The sequence below is a fragment of the Gymnoscopelus microlampas genome (assembly GCF_963454915.1).
Source record: "Gymnoscopelus microlampas genome assembly, chromosome: 8".
Taxonomy (NCBI): Eukaryota; Metazoa; Chordata; class Actinopteri; order Myctophiformes; family Myctophidae; genus Gymnoscopelus; species Gymnoscopelus microlampas.
The window spans coordinates 36,523,349-36,544,435 of NC_139945.1; the positions used below are offsets into that span (position 1 = coordinate 36,523,349).

A 21,087-nucleotide genomic window follows, 5' to 3' on the forward strand; every position below is an offset into this window, starting at 1 on the left:
CAGGCAGTTCAGAGGCGGGCACACTCGATTTTATACCACAACTTTCCGGCCACAGCCAACTCGGCGTACTGTATGAGTAGCACGGCTTGGGTAACAAAGTCATGCAGTGAATACTGGGAACTGATGGTAGGTGTGGCACTCCATCTCAGCAATCCGTCTCCCAGGGGTCAAGTGCATTGTCTTACTTGACCTATTTATGGTGTCAATACAGAAAATATGTGCAACAATTAAATAAAGAATACATGATGCCATTTTTCCCCAAACTTTTATCAAGCAGTTTATTTCAAGGTACAGTATAACTTCATAAAAAAAATTGAACATGGGTCAATGCAGTGTACATCACAAAAAAAAAATATTAGAAAAAGAATTGACCCTAACCCCGACTGTAAAATTTGCCTAAATACTCCAGGCCATAGAGAATAAATGTTTACATTTACTGTATCTTGTTCCGTTTATGGCACGTTAACTCAAGACCGATGAAGCTACTGTACTTGATTTATCTTTTATTCTGAGGCCTTTTCACATGGAGGCGACGATTTTCAATGAGCGGCATGTGTTCAGGTAGGGAGGCGTGGGTAATCTTATAGCATAGCGACAAGCGGGTTCACTCCAATGAAACAGTCACGTTCGTGTTTATCTCACGCACACGCTCGCCTGCCTGCGGCTAGAGTTTAAATGCTGAACTTTTTCTATCCCAGTGGTTCTCAAACCTTTCAATTTCAAGGACACCCAGACCTGTAAGGGTCCATTTAGAACCCCCGCAAGGAACGCTGGACCTCACTTTGAGAACCACTGTTCCAGGTGATGCGTAGAAACGCATCTATTCACATGTGAACGCAAAGGAACGGATTGCTCCCCAGCAGATTCAAGTGAGTAGGCAGACATAGTGTCTGTGATAAGGCCTTTATTTTCCTTCCAATACAGCAGAAAAATGTTTTGTCCAACAGATGCTAGGAATCATAAGTAAACACAGAATGATAAAAAAACTAAAACAAAAAACATCTTATACTTCTGAAAGATATGTGCATCTTCATTATCCATAAAACCAGGCTTCCCTGGTTCAGTGGTTTCAACATGACTGTCTGGACACCGTCTAATCTCTGCGAAAATTTCTAAGCTTATATGGCTAAACTATAAACTCAATTATACCACATCATAAACATAATGGAATAAAATAGAAAAATGTCAGAACATAGAACATGTAAGTGTGCAAGAGTGTGTAAGTGTGCAAGAGTGTTATCAAAGGGGTCAAATGTTTGGTCAAATCAAATAAAGCTTACAATGACATCTGTAGCTTCCATGATATTGTGTTTTCTCAATGACCCTGGTTGTGATTTGACTAATTCTATACGGCATCATTCCATCCAGATGCCTCTCTTGTGGTTGATAGCTACCATAAGTCTGTTATGCAGTGTCCTCTTGACTGGGTATCTCTGATAGATGGGCAGTAGCAACAGGGAATCACAAGGGAGGGATTCTGGGAAATGTAGTTCAAAGGACTGGGGCCGGACAGCAATTTTCATCTTAATCTGGTCCATACCCAGAATGGGTACACGGTCACAACCTGTAACAAACACTGGGGACAAACAGTGGAATAGAATATTACATATTTCAATATCTTAAATTTCAGCAACAACAACTTTTAGATCAATGACTTTACCGGTACAAGTAGGGAGGGATGTACACAACTCAAAGACTTTTGATGGTTGATTAATAAGTGGGGGGTATAAGCTGGCTGCTACAGTGCACTCACTAACATCAATAGTGTATTATTGTGTAGCAAGCATGCATTTTGTGACTGGTGGAAATCTAATAAAATGTATAAAAACAAGGATTAGTGGAAAATATTATTCATAATCATTTGTGAGTGCGAGCCCCACACTGGTCTATCAATATATGCGATCCTAGAATAGAGAGAAATTGGGAAATGCAAAAATAAATATGTTGGAGAAGTAAGATTTAAGGAGAGGAGATGGATCTTACTTTTAAACATGAGGAAAACCAGAGTTACCATTGTTCAAAGTAAATGAAAACTACAAGCAAAATTATACTTACAAAGGAAACCCTTCTTCTGATCTTCTGTGAGTTCTTCAAACACCTCCCAGAATGCGATAATGTTGGAGTGTTTGGAGTGATACTCCCCTTCATATTCAGTGGTCTAGATGGAATCACAATAAATTATAGCTATTATTGCCTTAAGTTTAATTCAACATCGTCAGTATAATATCATTCAAAATCTAAATCACTATGAAGTCAAGCTATTTTCACTGAGCTATTAATAAAACCACCAGAGGACAGCACTATATCATAATTACCTCCCCATTATACTGCATCTTTCCTGCCTCAAAAGTAAGACGAAAACAGCTTGCAGTCAAACTAACCTTCTTCAATACATGCCAGTCGTAGGTTTCTTGTCCCACCATCACTGCTTGTAACTCATCTGGTTGGAATAATTCCACTGCATCTCTGTCACACACCTTGTAGAAGCCCCTCTTGAACTCCTCGAAGACTTTCCCCACAGATGTGTTGAATGTGTAGTTGACAAAAGCCTCAACAAACTCCTTCCTAGTAAACAGCAGACATAGATTGAAGTCAATCAAAAGTCAAGGGATCAATTCAGAATAACAAAATATAACTAAGTAAATGTGTCAAAAAGAAGCTGTCAGGATATGAGTATGTAAGCTGTTGGCGTCCAAAGAAATTCTTAGTTGACTACTAGTCAAGGATTTTATCGACTAATCAATGAGTTAATTTAATTGACAAATCTGTAATGAGTTTGCAACGTCCAATAATGTCTAAGCATCTCCTACTAGAAAACCCCCCATATCTACTAGAAAAAGTGCTTATTTTTCAGGAAATTTAAATTAGTTTGCTTGGTGATTTTGTCTGTAAACCAGCATATACCTTGTAGCAGTGACAATCAGCAAATGCTGAAACTATGTGATGCCCGTCTTAGTAGTTCTTCATTCAGATAAAAGAAAAGCTGGAATGAGCCTTACGGAAATCTCCATATCAATCACATATTCTTTACATACTTGTTTGCGCTTGTGACAGGCTTTCCTTTTAGTTTCGGATCAAGTTCAACATTACCGCCGTCCCACGGAACCTAAAGAATAAAATGATTAGATGTACAAACAAAAGGACCATTGCACCAATCTAGTATACCAAAGTTAGTGGAATATATCACCTATTGTGTTACAGTAAATGCACAAAAGTAGGAAATCTATCTAGTTACCGTTAACATTTCCCAGTATCGTGCTAAAGGTATACTGTATATTCCCATAGTAAATCTATAGATCTACAGACTATATTTCAATCGTTTACCAGATACAGCATTGAATGCTGATGAAGGCTTAAAGGAGGAGTTCACCCAAAAAATGACTTATTTTCTATTAATTGCACACCCTATGAAGCCTTGAATCCATGGATTCTTTTTTGTTTTTGTCGCATTCCTAAGCTAATAATTTGATTCCCGTCTCCTACCGGCTAAAGTATCCGGTAGGAGACACAAAGTAGATTATTTGTGTCTCCTACCGGAAATACACACAGTCATCAAATTATTGTCTTAGGAATGCCACAAAAACAAAAATAAATCCATGAAATCAAGTCTTCATGTGGTGTGTAATTGATAGAAAATAAGTAATTTTTTGGGTGAACTACTCCTTTAATACCGAAATGTATACGTGTTGTGCCCTCACCCATGCCAACTGAATAAAAGTGCCATAAGGACATTTCTGGGAATTCTGGCATTTCCTCTTATTGTAAGGAAATCTATCTCCCTGTAAATTTGACAGAATCACATCTCCCAGTAACACATCTCTAACGGTAACCCCTTACCCAGCAGGTCCATAAATGTACCTACATTTACCAAGGGAAATAATCATGTGGGACATTTACTGATAAATCAATAAACGTACATTACCATGCCACTGGTTAATGTACCCCTTTCCCAGTATATCTATAGATTTCCTGCTTTTCTACTGTATATTTACTGTCACATGCATAATAATCATATGTACATGATTGATGAGAAGACAAGTCAACCTACCGTGAAAGTCATCAGCATGTTATCAACGACATTGCCAGTGTAGTCCTCCAAGATGCAACGCAAACTCCTGAAGGTATAGAAAATGTTCAAACAGAAAGAGGTATTCATTATTACTTCTGCTCTGTGGGGGGCCACATTTACTTCTACATGACAGAAATACCTTTATTGCATGCACAATAAATTATCTCAATTGTGTTAGGTTGTGTTCAACCTTCCCCTAAGCCCTAACTCACAAACATCAATAAAAAACGTTACCAGGTGTGAGGTTTATGAACAAAGCACCAAAGTTGTGCTAATGTGAGTTAATGAGCATGAGGTAAGCTGTGATTGATAATACACACATTTTCTTGTCTTTTCTAATTATTAGCTGTGTCACGGCTTGACCTAGCTAATATGGCAGCCGCAATAGAGCACCGAAGTCTGACGTCACTGCCAGTAGAGGGGCAGTAGAGGGCGCTGTTTCAGGGTTTGTGGCTTTATTTTTTGTGTTGAAATCCCCATTTGGGAATCTTAGATCACGTCATACAAGAACTGTTCCAAACATAAACACACCACCCTGGCGTTTTTGTCAGGGGTGTGGCTCTGCATCGTTTATGATAGTCTTAAGAACTACTACTTCCGGGTCTGAAATCACTGTCCCCACAGCAGCCACGTTCATGGGAAATGTAGTCTTTGGGTTGTTTGACTCGTTTCTAGTGTTTATATTGTGCTACTCTTTGGGTAAATGTGTACATTTATACCTTCAGCCGATGCTTCATATCCATATGAGTAAAAACGCCAGGGTGGTGTGTTTATTTTTGGAACACAGTTCTTATATGAAGCGATCTAAGATTCCCCAATGAGGATATCAATACAAAAAGTAAAGCCATGAATCTGCGGAATGCGTCCTCTACTGGCAGTGACGTCAGGACTTCGGTGCTCTATCGCTCCAATGAACAGCAGCGGCCAATGAGGCATCTATCCTCCTATATTTCTAGTAACCTCACGATGGTGGCGGCGGTGTCTTGGTTCGTGGTTCGGGGGACTCTTGATCAAACTGCGCATGCGTCGTTGCCAGGTTTCGCGAGACAGACAAGCAGCAAGGTCTATGAAAACGAGGCCAAACCAAACGAACCCTATACCACCAACATTGGCCCTACAGCGCTTACAGTAAGCCGACATGGCAACACCGAGACCCCGCCCACTCTCAGCACAATTCTTTCTGTGGAAAGTAAACACACCAGACGGACCCGCGGCGGGCGAGTAACATGCCTACGCCATTCTCCGTGCTGATATATATATGTATATATATACACAGAGATGCTCATAGGCCTGCGTCCTTTTTTCTGTCACCAACAGAAAAAAATATGAAAATAATTTGCGGTAAAATATTTTTTTTACCGCGAATATTTTACAAATCCATGGGACACCACCATTTTGGATGGCCACATCCTACTTTATCCTACTTTATAAACGATAAAATCCACGTAGAAATAGTCTTAGAAAGACGATACAAATGATAATAAGGATCCATGGGAGCCGCCATTTTGCGCATGCTCATTGCTCAGACCGAATTCTTTGGGTAACGATTTTGCGTGTAGCACACACCCACAAGGGCCGTCTGTTGCGGAGTTGAAAAGTGACGTCTCTGCCATGACGTAGACCCGTAGCAGACCTGATGGTTAACACGTTTGAAAACAACACACTTGAATTAAAAATAAACGATACAAATAAAAGAAAAAAATAATAATGTTAGTGTAAAATGGCACCAAAAAAGATTCTCAAGCCTGCTGCAGGGCAACAGAAAATAGCAAGCCTATTTTCTAAACCCAAATCAAGTACTGCTAATGATGATGACCCCATACCTACCTCCATGACTTCATCCTCTGTATCTACCTGTGATTCTACTTCATCTCAAGGTAATAGTTACATAGATACTGTACATGTTCTACATGAATATAACCATATAAGATGAAACACGAGTTAAACGCTGTGCATTTTTGTGGGACCCATAAAATGTCCCTGGGACCCATCTAAAAGACCACCCTTGCATCCCAGGACCCATTACATTGACAACCTAGCAACATCACTGTATATATATACGCCCGTGGGGAGGGGTGACGCAACGCTACCCACGGGGGGGAGGAGGTGGGAAGCCACGACGGGGAGGAGGGGGGGAAGCCACGACGGGGAGGAGGGGGGGGGGGGGGGGGGCGCCACGACGGGACGCGAGCGGGGGAGAAACCGCGCGACAGGACGTGCATTAACCCCAACTTTGCAACTACTTTCACCTGCGCCTTTCACCGGGTATGGTCTAGTGTGTATAAATCTATGGGTGTTACCGCATCAGCTGATATGCCATTGACTGTGATCAATCTGGGAACCCATTCGGTAAAACAAAAATCTGTCTTGAGAGATTAGCTGTGATTAGTCTACTTTTGTGGGGACATGAAAAATAAATCTCCAATTAGCTCATTTGAAAGTTTGGGAGATTGTCCTCAGTCTCTAATTAAGTGAAGCGTTTAGAGACTGACTTGTGAGTCTACCTTGATGGTGGAATCCCACTATTTCATAGATATTACCGTTTAACTTCCCTTCTTTAGATAGACACATAAAGCCTGTACCAAATGTGTGCCTGTACCAAATTTGTGCCAGGTAGAATAAAATATATTTGTGTCATCTAGTCTTACTCTGCAACTGCAGGTTCAAACTCCTTCATGTCATCCAATGAGGGTTTGATGTACAGCAGCTTCTTGAAGAGGACCAATGGGAAGGGCAGGTGAAAGAGAATGTTGTTGAACATAGCCATGCCAACGAGAACCCCTAACAGGTAGTAGCTCTTCACCTCAACTCTGGGCTGTTGGCATAGATGTAGAACATAATTAATCAGGGAAAGCAGTAATAGGATTTTTTAAATTTATATTTAGAGGCAGAATATCAGACAAAACTAATCTAAGGAGGCAAGAGAATATTCAAACATACATAAATAAGAGAATAAATAAAAACAAATGACTACTGTAAATGACAATCACAGGCAAAAATGAAAAAAGCATATTAGGTGATTTCAAGCATGAATAATAAGTATTATTTCCAGGCTAGAACTGTCAGACCAGCTGTTCTTAAATGCTCCTATTTGGAACCTAGATACTTCCTAAATGGTTCTCTGAAGAATCTAAATCTTTCAAAACAGCGTCATGGTGGATATATAAAGTAACAGCCCACTTTACGTTTTGGCTTATACGTCTTGAACCATAAGTTCTCACCAAAATGTTCTCATTGTTCTCTGGATTCCTTGGTGCATGACAACTTCCCATAGAACTTCCTTGGTGCATGGCACAACTTCCCATATAGGACACAATCACACCCATTTCACCTACTTAGATTTTTGGATACGTTTTGAGTGTTGAATGACGATGTTGGGCAAAAATAACAGCCACTATGTCAGTCTCCCACTCATCATCTAGGTCTTACCTTGATAGGGAACCAGGCTAGTGTCTGCGTCTCATTGTACATGAACATCTGGGACTCAGGAGCCATCAGCTCATCAAACACATGGAAGAAAAAGTCTCTTCTGTTGACTTCTGTCAGGTTCAAGTCCTCTTCAAACTGCACCTATGACAAATACATTTGTAGTGGCAGGTGTGAAGGTGATATCTCCTATCGTTACCTTAAATTTGAGTACTTGGCCTGGCATTTGCAAAGAAAATGTTAGATTACCATGTCAAGTCAAAAAAGTAAAAAACAAAACAATTTACCATTAATTCGCCACGGAAAGCAGTGTGGTCAGCTGCACCTAGCAGTTTGAAGGTGTCCTCTACAAGGTGTGGCCGTCTCAGCTTCAGCTGTAAGTCCGGGGCAGGGGTAGCATCTGGGATATCTGGTGATGCTCCAGCAGGCCACAATGAAGACCATTTATCAACCAGAATGTGAACTCTCTATAATCACAAAGAATGACAATTATTAATTTGGAAACATTACGTATTTCACTATGGGAATGCCCCCTGCGTGACCTCATCAGAAGCTTTATTTAATCAGCCAGCTGTGAGTGACGGCATTGACTACGACTACAGAGGGATAGACACTTCTCCAGTATTTTTGGCAGACATATCATCATCAGACACAGGTTAGCCTGATGAGCTAATCTGTGGCGAATTCAACAGTTGTGGCTAATGTGTCCGAGGCACATTTTAGGGGCCCAGGCAAACCATGAAGACTGGGTGAGTGAGTGTCCTAAACAAATATTTCATAGCTCTAGGGCCAGGTTCACACCTGGGGGTTCAATTTAATTACCTTTTATAGTGTCAAATCACAACATGTTGTCTCAGGACACCTCACATACGAAAAGACCCAACGTCCCCCTCCAATCATGATATTCATTCAGTCATGCTCAAATCAGGACTCGAGTTATATCTTTACAGTAAGATATTGAGTACTACTGTATGGTTTACAAAATATTTGATGTGTTTCATCATACCTTATACACCATTGATCGGCGTGTATCAATATTGAAGACTGCAATCTTGCATCCAGGATTTAACAGAAATGGGTAGCGGCAAAAGATGGCTGGCGTCAGTTCATCCTATAAAAAAAATGAAGACATCCATCATTTATCATCAAACCAACTTCAAGTGAAACACCTGTAAAGGGTATTGTATTTTAACCATTAGATGTTTTTTTTCTGCCCCCCCCTCCCCCAATTCTCTTATGAAGCAGCTTTTAGGTCCTTGATAATATGTTCTTAAATATGAGTTACATTAATTTGTTTTGGTTGGCCAAGTCCCAACATCAAGAGGCATTGTTAGTAGTGATGATACCCTGAACATGTTATTTGTTTTTACCTTCCAACTTGCGCACTGACGCCAAGCAAAGGCATCTACAAATGGATCCACATTACCAGCGATTTCCTCCACATAAAAGGCACTCAGTGGGACCTTTGGGTACTTCTCACCTTTGTTTGCCTATAAAAACGAAACAAAAAAATAACTAGCTATAGTATGAAAATGCAAAACAAGTCTATTAATTGACATGAGGAAATACGTTTTTGTTACATGGATAAAAGGATTTATTAAAATCACACAGAATTTCTCAAACATAAATACTAAAGGGAATGATGAGAGATGAATACTGACTTTGTAGACTAGTTTGAGGACTTTTAGCAAGTATTTGATCCCTAGGTTGTTGGTGTGCAAAAGTCCAGTTTTCAGCATGAAGGCCAGGGCCTTTTTGAACACCAGGATGACCCTCATCAGGTTTGAGGGTTCTAGAGATGCCCACCAGCCTCCTGTAGGACAAAGCAACACATGTACCTGTTACACAAATAATTCTGTACTGATGTTGAATGTCTGGTGAGCATTATGCATTTTAGATTCAGTAATTAATACACCCTTTAACCTCTTAAACCCTGTAAACTTAAACCGAGTTGGCTCTGTACTTTGTCCACTTTCCCCCCGCTCTACACCAGATATCTTCACCGAAGATTGGTGACCTACAAGCTTACAACACATTATGTTGCGACGCATTGTAGATCTATTTTCTGCGAATGTTCTCCCCAGAATAGGGATGCTAGGGTTCATTACTCAGCGAGTCAGCGAGAAATGTAAACAAAAAAAGAAAAAGAAAACAGCTCCGTATGTCATAAAATCCCTATTCTATCACCCTACGGAAAACAGATCTGTTGTAAACCAACTATTGTAAACACCTCAAACAGCAGTTTCTCATCCTTACTTATATCCCCCAACCTACAAAATCAATATACAAGGGAAAACAAGACTCATGAATTGTTTACTTAGCGTTTCCAAAGTCTTCTCATTCAGGTCTATTATACAGATGGCCAGGGGCACCACGAAGTTCATGACGTTCTCATCAACTTGGAGAAGTGGACATGTCAGAAGAATCATGAAGATCTCTGGTGATTTCATGACCTCTCTTGCCTCTATGATCAGATCCATTATATGAGCAAACTTTATCTACATGGGAAAAAGATTAACAGTAAGATTAGACAACAGCGATTTGTATATGCCTATACCAATATATGGAATGATGTCCAACAGCATTTCTCAAAATATAGGATTATTAAGGGCCCAGATGGGGTAGAGGTACAACTCTCCCCTAGAGGACCAGGATCCCTGGCTGTGGCGCCTCTGGCTTGGCCGGGCCCTCCATCGAACACAATTGCCAGTATTACTTTCCATGTCAGAAGCCAGCAGGGGATTGCATCCTTGTTGCTGCTACTGGTTGGACTGTTAAGTGGAATGGGAAACTGGAGAAGATGGTGTGAACCTCCAAACACTATGCTCTAATTAATTAAAGCAAATCTCATGACTGAAAGGTTTTGTTAGGCTGTCCCAATCTGTGATTTGTGAAATAGCGTGAAAGTAGTCCCCCACACTAGCACTCTGTTTCTTAAACACTTAGTTTAAACAATATGTAGAATAATGCACCTATGTTCTTGCTGTTCTACATACTGTACAGCCAACATTTGAAGAAATTGCAGATTGAGGCTTTTAATCTTTGCTTTTATGAAATATCTGAGACCATTAGGGTTTTATAGAAGATGCTTCTGAACATGTATTCTATAGCTAGTTTGGCCCATTCTAATACTCTTTAATCTTATAATAAGTTGTACTTAACCTGTTCTTTGAGCCATGGTACTCTCAACATCAGGTCAAAGGTCTGGTTGGCAATGTCAACATCCACTGTTAAGGCATCTATAGCTGGTGGCGGGCCATTGCTAAGAGAGAGCAAATAACATATCAAACACCAGCCAGCAAATATGTGCTGACTAATAATTGTATCCACTCTAGGGCTGACCTTTGATTATGATTTTAAAAACCGAAGTTTTAGGCCAAAAAACGATCAAACTTCGAATAATCGACGGGCGGGTGGGGGGGGGGGGGGGGGGGGTGAGTCGGGTTGCTAATCTTCCATGAGCGCAAGGCTGCGCTGGCCTGCGCTGTTGCCCTATCTCTGCAGTCTGCAGCCAGCGAAATTAATACATTTTACATGCATTGCTAGGTTGGATTGGATATGCTACTTGTCTTAGTTCGATAAAACCCAAACAAGTAGCTCAATATTAGCCACATATTCTTCTTGCTAGTCAAAATGATCTCCAAACTACAAAGCATCCATCCATAGCGACCTGTCATAAAGATCAGCTGTAGTAGAATGCTGCTCCACGACCCGGCAGCGGATGTAACCCGACACCCAAGTCCTCAGCTATACTAGTTGTGTGTTGGTGTTGTGCGCAGTAAATAGCAGATCTACAAGCTCACATTGCGTCACGAATAGGACGCGTTGTGAGCTTGTAGATCTGCTATTTACGGCATGCAACAACAGTTTGCAATTAAGTATGTTGTGTTCCGTTCCCCCTCTCATTAATTTATGACTTAAAGTAGCACGGATTTACCACTGTGAAGTTATGGAAGACACTGGAGTTTTACATCGAAAGTGAATTACGCCACGTAATGGGTAGGATCTAATTATTTGTTGACATGGAAGGACCAGCAGTAATTGACAATAATCGTATGCTCAGGTTCTTTTGCATTAAAATGAGCAGCGGAACACTTTTTGTGTTTGTCAATTGGAGATTCGAGAGGATTTATTTGTCAGTCACAAAAGTCGTAGTAAATGTATTTTATCGAGTCGTGACTTTTATTTTCGTATCTATGAGTGTCTTAGCGACCACCCCCCCAGTTCGCCCTGGAATGTCACCAGTAAAGCCTGTATTTCTCCAAACATGTACAAATGCAAAATATAAGGTGCTTACCCACTTGCCTCAATATATTAGTCCATATTTTTCAATTAAGAAGTGTTTAAATCCCGTCTGTGACCGATTCTGTCGGCGGTAGTGACGGGGCGCATCCGGTGAAAGCCGGAATTCCACTCAATGTACACAGGTATTAAACGAGGGGGGGAAATGGCGTTCGTCCACAGACGGGATTAAAACACTTCTTCATTGAAAAATATGGACTAATACATTGCACAAATACTCCGGAAACCTAGTTAACATTTGGGGCAAGCGGGTAAGCACCTTATATTTTGCATTTGTACATTTTTGTACAAAGAAATAATCAAATAAAAAAAAAACGGCCGATTACTCGATTAAAAAAAAAAAGTTTGAATCTTGTGCCATCGAACGAAACTTCGAATATTCGAGTTATTTGGGTCAGCCCTAATCCACTCTCAGTCAGTGTATAAGCAATCAGTTATTGTTCATTTAAAATGAAGTCTTGTAGTCAAGCGCAAATCAAAAAGAAAAAAGCTCTGTTCAAACAACAGTAAAGATACAAGAGCTCATGCACTTCCAACTCGCCTTTTGTCAGGTCTAAAAAGGCCTAATGAGGTGATGCATCATCACAACTACTCTTCCAGATCCATGAAACATATCATGGCTGTCGGGCAGAAACCTTGTATGTCCAAAACTGTTACTTTTAACTCATTCAGTGCCACTGGACGTCTAAAACATCCTGCTGATATAAGCCTGGGTGCCACTGGACGTTTAAAACGTGGGGGAAAACGTGGGAAAAACATGTTCAGAACCCAAGATATGATGATTTGAAGATTTGCTGCTCCATTCACTCTTTGTTTAACTTCTTACTGAAAAAGGCTGTATCTCGGCTCCTAAGCACTTTCTTTTTACAATGAATTTTGGCTGTGGCACTCGGAGCCAAAATTCCATAAATAAGCTAGGCACTGAATGAGTTAAGGAAATGTAAAAAAGAACCTACGTTCCAATGTAGATATTTAGTCACAATTAGCCACTATTTAGTCACAGTCGCTGTTGTTAATAATTTTCATTGGTTCATTATTTATAAAAACGTACAGACATACTCACTTTGACCTCCAAAATAGCAAATCTACAAGGATACAATGCGTCACAATGCGACGCAAATTAGTGCAATGTGAGAGCTTGTAGATTATCTATTTTCACTACTTTTGTGTAATTGTTAAGAAGTAATTGTATGATGAAGTAGGGTATTAATTTCCTGGGAAAAAAACTAAACATTTAAATGATACAAGGTTTCTGCCCGACAGCGACAATATACTCTTCTGGTACCCTTTACAGTATCCATGATGTGCTTTGCTTGTCTAGTATGTTCAAATTGTATGAATGTATTCATTATTGATTATATTTTTCTATACGTCTCTTCTAATTATAATGAAGACCTTACCTGAGTTTTGTGAAGTTAGCAACAAGGCACGAACTTGTATAAAACATCATGGTTAAGTATCTGTTGGTTTAACAACACAATGGACAGCTCTGTGAATACTGCAGTGATGATTAACTGATATTCAACTTGTGCACTGTTGAAAAATGAAGTAAAAAGATGAAAAAGGGTTGAACCTTATTGCCTCTTCACTGCTTTTGCCCGCTATCACCCATTTCTGAAACTTCATCTGCTTAAGCTTCCCGAGTGGCTTCTGCACCTCCCAATTTAATACCTTAATATAGTCCTATAATAATGAAGAAAAGAAAATTAGATATGCAACCAATCTGCAGTCAATCTCAACCAACAGTCATTACATTGAACTGGAAGACATTCATATAATTACTTCTTAAAATATGTTTACAGCAGTACAGTACCTCAGCAAGTGCACAACAAATGTAGTTTGTATTCCATCCAGAGGCTAAAACCATGTCTGTTAAAACAAATGAAAACAAATAAAAAATGTGAATCTTAATAACCTTCCACCAGTCTTGGGGAGTGCGTAGACAAGCTGCTCTTATTCACATGCATTCACCAGCCACTTCTTTTTAAAAGATTGCCATCCCCTGCCAGCTTCCCACCCACAAACATGGCCGATTGTGTTTGTTGAAGCGCCCAGCTAAACCAGAGGCACTGTAACTAACATGTGTTCGGAGGAGACATGTGATTGTCTCTACACCATCCCCAAGACAGAGACTATACAAACATGGGGGGAATTGGCTACGCCAAAATATTGGGTTTAATTAACGTTATAACAGAAAATGTGACCGATGCCTACCTTTGGCTTTGATTGTGGGTTTATCAGTGGTCCACGGCAGCTGAACCAGGTTGGGTGTCAGGCTCCCTTTCAAGCTACCAGTTCCAAGCTGACCTTTGTCCCCATTTCCAAAAGACCATAGTTGGCCTGAAGACACCAATACAACAGTGTGGTAGCTGGAAGACCAAAACCACAAGACAACAGGATAAAATGTAGATATACCTTAGTGTTCCACATTATCACTACATCCAAGGGACTTTAATAAAGCATTCAAAAGTGGTATGAATACATTAGGGTTATAGTAAACACAGTACAAGGTTTGAGTTTACAAAAGAAAAAAAAAACGGCTTGGATTCTCAAATAATGTACACGTATATGATAATAACGCTTGGAGGTGCAGTGAATTGTTACTACATACCTGCCACATTTAATCTGCACAGGACGGCCATCAATACCCTGTACCTGTCTGGGTATCAGTTCATTAGCAGTGGAGTTGTGCCCAAGCTGACCTTGACTTCCCTCTCCAAAGGTGAATACCTTGCGATCCTAGGGTACAACAATAGGAACCAGCAATTACTGGAGTGTATTGCTAGATGTCAATGTTCACACATGCATAGGGGAAGGATAGTTATACTGGAGTGTATTGCTAGATGTTGATGTTCACACATGCATAGGGAAAGGATAGTTAACAACAAAAACGCATTTAATAATAATATTAATTAATTAGATTCCATAGGATTTCACTTCAGTGGTTGAATATGGTGCAACAGGGATGATGTCTTATTGTAAGCGGGAAGTTATCTTTGATATTTTTCAATGCATTGGATTTGTTAAAAGTAAGAAATAAAGTTCTGCACCAAACATAGGCCTGTGATATTACACTTCTCAAAATTAAACCTTAATTAACCTTTTCAACAACATTTGAACCACACAAGCAATTAAAAAAAAAACACAAAATAGTTTTGTGGATAAAATATGTAAGTAACTTTTGTCAAAGAACAAAACATGGAAACTCTCTCAGGCTTATGTTAACCATAGGCCTTATTTTCTGCAAATCAAAAACCCCGTGGTTTAAAAAAGGAACCCATGGTTAACTCACTTCTGGGTTTCAGGACTACAAACTATAGCATTCTGTTGGAATGAAAGGAATGGTGAAGTGCAATACCTTTGTTAAGATAGCAGAGTGTGTATTTCCACAGCTCATGAAGGACACTTCTAATGCTCTGAGGGCAGGTACTACACACAAATTGAATCTACCTGAAAAAAAAACCAAATATATATGTAGACAGAGGACATGATCTTTTCCCCCCCAATAATAGTACAGTTCATTCATTAATACATTTAGTTAATACAATTATAAGAAAACCAGGCTAAGTGTCAGGTGAACACTGAAACGAAAAACCCTGGATCAACTTACAGTGTAAATGAAAATAATGACAGATTTTCAACAGTTTCAAGTACAGACATCATCTTTTCATGGTGTTATGGCAATCAACAACTAAACTCTAGTCCACATGATGCTTTGCCAATCAATAACTGAACTCCATCTACTCCAATCTGTTACTGCTCTGTAGTGTGTACGATACATTATGGACTCATTGTGATCTGGGAATTGCGCGTAGTGATAAGGGAACTATAGCTATGCACCAATGTTTAGAAAAATAAAAATCAAATACTCTGTAGTTGCCAAGAGAGTAATTAGTCAATTAGCTGACAATGAGCGGTAAACCGTAGCCTTATTCTTTACTTCCTGCCCCTTTGTTTATCATCCCAATCAAACGTACTGCAATTCCATCAGAAACATGTTACTAATGCCAAATTTAAGACATCATTCTTTAAATCAGCAATGGTATATGTGCGTGTTTGAATTCAGTCTTAGTTAAGTTGTCTGTACCCTTCTCATCCACCCGGTTGAGCCCAAGTTGGCCGTATTTGTTGGCACCACAGCAGTACACCAAGCCTGGAAGAGTGAGGAACAGGCTGTGCGACCCTCCTGCTGAAATCCGGCTCACCGCTGTCCCACTCAGAGAGAGAACCTGGGAAGGTGATGGCTGCAGTGAAACGTCCTTCCCCAGACCCAACTGACCATGACTGTTCGAGCCCCACGAGAAGACATCTCCCACTGGAAAATAAAGCAATGAATTAAATGAAAAACATATATTAATGCACTCAATTTTATAAGACGTAACACAGACTATTTGAGCTAGAGTACACAAGGAATTTGACCAGCAATGGTGAACAGTATTTTAATGACCTTTTGTACCTAACTGTGTTAAGTTTCTTACTTATAGTTAAAGCCACAGTATGGGAGGTCCCGCAGGAAACCTGCACCACCAGCGTTTCCAACATCATAGGGACAGGTCTGTAAGTTCATAGAAATATCTTAACATGTTAATAAAGAAAATGACATATTGTATATCACATGTTTGAACTCAATCTAATTCAAAATGTTATACCATTGTTTTAGTACATTTTCAAAGAAGGCAAAAAATGACAAACATTTTCAAAAACAGCAAACAATGCAGGTCTACAAGCTCACAGCCCATTGTGAAGTGTTGAGGGCTTTAAATAGGGCTTAAGTGGTTAAGATGTGGTATTTCAAGGCAGCCATTTGCTTTTCAATATTATTATTACTTTAAAGTACCTTTGCCACTTTAAATAGTAAACGGAGTGTGCCCATAACCTGACTCCGCCAGATGGGGGCGATTCATCATGGTTGAATAGTATACAAAAGAACTACTGCTAGCGCAGGTACTACACGTCATGTAGACACGTCAATATGATTGGTTGGAGTTAGCACACCCAGATGGTGACAGACGGTCCCATGCCAAGTAGCTTGAAGAAAACGGACCGCCGTCTTGCAGCGGTTTGGCTACCGAGGTCCCAGATGGAATTAGGGCTGTGAAACAAATGTGTGAAGCAAGCTTCTTCCATCTGGCGGAGTCCGGTTAGTGTGCCCGTCCTGGGGGCGGCATTTGTAATATGATGAACTTAGGTCTTACCTTGGTGTGTGAAGTTTGAACGGACAACTGGGACCAGTGCCCAGTTGTCCATCAGCTCCGGCCCCCCAGGCATACACATCTCCAGAGCTGGTCAGCGCCATAGAGTGATCCTTACCACAAGCCACTGACACAATGTCATTAAGACCCTCCACACGGCCTGGGGAAAAAAAAACAGAAACACACAAAAATGTACATCTTAACCACTTTCAACCTGGCATCCCTATATTGGGCATGTCATTAGAGGCAAAACAAAATAGTCAAAGAAAATTCTGCCATTTTCCCGAACATAGCACATCAACAGTGTTTGTATTTAAAATATTAAATCAGTCACACCTCCCTCCCTCAGCTACAATGATTTCACTGATATACATAGAAAGCCCCTAGTACATCCAGAACATAATAGAAGTTGTCCGTAGAGGTACTGCTTGGAGACAGAAAGTCAAAAGGACTTCAACAACTAGCGCAAAACACAAAGTAAACAAACTCATGCTGGCATCTTCCCTGTCACACCATGCATCCACAATGGTTGATTTGGTGGTGGAAACAATACTAAGTACCAATACTGGAATGTAGAAATACTCTGTTACAAGTAAAAGCCCGGAATTCAAAATTTACTTGAGTAATAGTACAAAAGTATTGGTATCAGAATGTACCAAAAAAGTATCAAAAGTATAAAGTACTCCTTATGCAGAATGTCCTGTTTCACAAGCTTTCAAATGTCTACAAATCTCTGAGATGTAGTGGAGTAGAAGTAAAAGTATTGACAATTAGAAATACTCCAGTAAAGTAAACATACCTCAAACTTGTACTTAAGTACAGTACTTGAGTAAATGTGCTTAGTTACTTTACACCACTGTTGATTTTTGAGGCGGTCATTTGGTTCGTGACTAGAGATGGAATGTAGTAGGCCCCAGATTTGCCTGAACTCTATTAATACATACCAGTAAACTAACTACACGTTCAGCCCACCGACCGTTATCAAAGCTGGGATGAAGAAATTAAACTCAGCTAACGTTGTAGCCCTGAAACATGACTGTTGTGACTTTGTTGGACTTTGATTGAAATGAAATAAAAAAAATGTGTCGACGCCATGCAGTCTCGTCGACATGTTTAAAGGTAGGGCAAGTGATATTTTTGGGTTAAAACAAAAAGTATTTTGTTAAAAGGTTATATTCTGATAGTAAGCATTGCTATAGAGTGTTTGTTCAGTAACAGGAGTCTCCCCGTCTCTCCAGCTCTTTAATAAACAGAAAATACATTTTTCGGTAGGTGTCAAAATCTCAGCCAATCAGCAGAAAGTACCCATTTTTAAGCTTCATTTTTATAGTGTTCCAGTTCCAATTTTGCCTGCTCATTTCTTAGTGTCATCACTTCCAATTTCACTTGTTTAATCTACATCCTGATTGAGTTCTCTATCCTGATTGGATAAAATTGGAAATGAAACTGATTCGAAAATGCATTTTCAGTTTTATAAAGAGCTGGAGAGACAAGGAGACTCCTTTTACTGAACAAACACTCTATAGCAATGAGTACTATCAGAATATAGAGCTATTTAACACTTATTTTAACCAAGGAAAATCACTTACCCTACCTTTAATCTTACATAAATAAATCATATAAGAAAAGCGTCTGTCAACGACTTTACCTGTACATAAATAACATACATGAAACCAAGCGAATCTTAAACTACGCCAGTAATCTAATGATAACATGTAACATGAATTGGACGTTATCTGATCACCATGTCGTGTAACTGTTGACAAACACAAGGCAGGCAGTGACTCAGTGATTTAAAGTACATTTACTCACTGTACTTAAGTACAGTTTTGAGGTATTTTTACTTTACTGGAGTGTTTCCAATTCTCAATACTTTTACCCCACTACATCTCTAATATTTGCCTCTGAGATGATCTCAGAAGCAAATATTAAACTTTTACTCCAATACAATTATTCGACAACTTTAGTTAATTTGTAGATTTTATTATTACAAAACAAAACACACATTAACCATTTCGGCCATTTGAAAATAGCAGATCTACAAGCTCACAATGCCATCATGTGAGCCTAAGTTGCTTCTTTTGGGCTAGCCCCTTTCGGGACCCTGTTTACCTTTTTTTGTATTTGGGAAGGCGGTATCCCGCCTTCCCAAATACAAAAAAAAGTTAACAAGGTCCCGAAAGGGGCTACTTTTGGGCTTGTTTTCCTAGAACTGGTTGCTTATAGGCTCTATTCACGGCAGCCATATTATGAAGACATTCACAGGTGTTACCAATGATATTAATGAAGGCTCTGTTCCATTCTGGTCAAACAGAGTCAAGGTGCTGATATTGTGCATGTTGGCTCATTGGAAACACTCTGCTACACCAGTGGGTCTAAAGTTGGGGTCCAGGCAGGGACCCTCGTGGGCTTCCAAATGGCCCCTTGTGGATGTGTAACTCTGAGATTGTACAAATGGAACGGGTCCATTTGGTTCCATTTGTACACTCTCAGAGTTATGGGGGTTGTGGAAACCACTGTGCTTACACTAAATGGAACAGAGCCTTCATTAGTATCATTGGTAACACCTGTGAAGGAAGTGATAATATGGCTGCTGTGCATAGAGCCTATTATTTCTCTCACAACAAATGGAAACACTGTTTATGACGATGACTCACCTGGTGCCTTTGGATTGGACACATGCTCTCTGCCCAGTTGTCCTTTAGCGTTGCTTCCATGAGACAAAACGTTGCCTTTCCTGGTGAGAAACAGAGCGTGCTGCTTCCCACAGGCGATGTTGAGCAGCAGCTCAGGTTTGCTCCAGGTCCACGGTACGGGAGTCGACGATGCCTGGCTCTGTCCAACCTGTCTGTCTCCCCAGCAGTGCAGCTCCATTTTTACTTTAGGAACTTCCTAAAAAAAAGGTCCAAAAACGACTTAACTACTAGGATAAAAACTTCAAAGCACAGGCTCAGCACTCAGCAGGGCCAAAGATGGCCGAGACCAGTGGATCGTTGACGCTAGACAAACGCATTGAACAATCCGAGCCAGAGCCTGCGTGGCTTTGTTGCGGGAAATCAAACACGTGGCGTGGTGACGTTTGACGCAAACGTGTGCTTCAGTTGGTCACGTGACTGGTTTGCCTAGAAGCGTTTTAGAGCTTAGATCGCCATCCTGTGGAATAAATGTGAGTGACATCGTGGTGGAAGAAGTACTCCGAAATGTTACTTAAGTAAAAGTAGCAATACCACAATTAAAAATCAATCAAAGTAAAAGGCCTGTGTTCAAAATGTTACTTGAGTAAAAGTACAACAATATTATCAAAGTAGCATCAAAATATACTTCAAGTATCAAAAGTAAAAGTACTAAAATGTTTTGAAAATAGCATTTTTTTAATGTATAAAATAGGGCTAAAGTTGTCATGTATGTTTTATAATATTTTATAATATAGTCACTTATATCTGCAAAGTAACTAGTAACCTAAAGTTTTCAAATAATTGTAGTGGAGTAAAAGTAGAAATACTCCAGTAAGGTAAAAGTACCTCAACATTGTACTTAAAAGGAGTAGTTTTCACCCCAAAAAAATACTTATTTTCTATCAATTGCACACCCCATGAAGCCTTGAATTCATGGATTTATTTTTGTCTCATTCGTAAGCAAATAATTTGATTACCGTCTCCTACCGGCTAATGTATCCAGTAGGAGACACAAAGTAGACTCTTTGTGTCTCCTACCGGAAATACACCCGGTCATCAAATTATTGGCTTAGGAATGCGACAAAAACAAAAACAAATGCATGAAATCAAGGCTTCATGGGGTGTGTAATTGATAGAAAATAAGTTTTTTTTTTGGTTGAACTACTCCTTTAAGTAAAGCACTTGAGTAAATGTACTTAAGTTACTTTACACCACTGCCATTTACAAGGCACATTCAGGTGTGTTTTAATTTGACAAGTGGAGTTTTAGTCGTTCTGTTACAGTGATTTTGTAAACACTCTGTTAAAACCTTGCTCTAAGGACCTTCTATAATAAAAAATAGTTTTCCGACTTCAGCAAAGGAGCAACAGGGTGCGCTCGGAAATTGCGCACCGGAGCGCACTCGCCTATTAGTTTGCATTGG

At 39.8% G+C, this 21,087-nt stretch overlaps 1 protein-coding gene across 1 annotated transcript; it reads right to left on the reverse strand.

Moving 5' to 3' along the window:
• Positions 1 to 262: 262 nt before the first annotated feature.
• LOC311051062 (putative E3 ubiquitin-protein ligase HERC6) lies at positions 263 to 20,003 on the reverse strand. The gene is made up of 23 exons (XM_084065439.1): positions 19,647 to 20,003; positions 16,993 to 17,149; positions 16,276 to 16,352; positions 15,885 to 16,112; positions 15,156 to 15,247; positions 14,409 to 14,536; positions 14,012 to 14,166; positions 13,611 to 13,666; positions 13,371 to 13,480; positions 13,198 to 13,257; positions 10,658 to 10,757; positions 9,813 to 9,993; positions 9,157 to 9,308; positions 8,866 to 8,985; positions 8,502 to 8,606; positions 7,783 to 7,962; positions 7,499 to 7,639; positions 6,718 to 6,884; positions 4,049 to 4,115; positions 3,036 to 3,106; positions 2,382 to 2,565; positions 2,056 to 2,158; positions 263 to 1,576 (listed from the first exon to the last, which is right to left on the reverse strand). Exons 1-23 carry the CDS (start codon positions 19,861 to 19,863, stop codon positions 1,356 to 1,358), a joined length of 3,072 nt encoding a protein of 1,023 aa, XP_083921565.1. The 5' UTR covers positions 19,864 to 20,003; the 3' UTR covers positions 263 to 1,355.
• Between the last annotated feature and the right edge of the window lie 1,084 nt (positions 20,004 to 21,087).

Coding starts and splice junctions, on each gene's coding strand:
- LOC311051062 (XM_084065439.1), bottom strand. CDS start 19,863: ATGGAGCTGCACTGCTGGGGAGACAGACAGGTTGGACAGAGCCAGGCA. Junction 16,113..16,275: donor TACTGTGGCTTTAACTATAA/GTAAGAAACTTA, acceptor TTTATTTTCCAG/TGGGAGATGTCTTCTCGTGG. Junction 1,577..2,055: donor TCAGAAGAAGGGTTTCCTTT/GTAAGTATAATT, acceptor GTTTGTCCCCAG/TGTTTGTTACAGGTTGTGAC.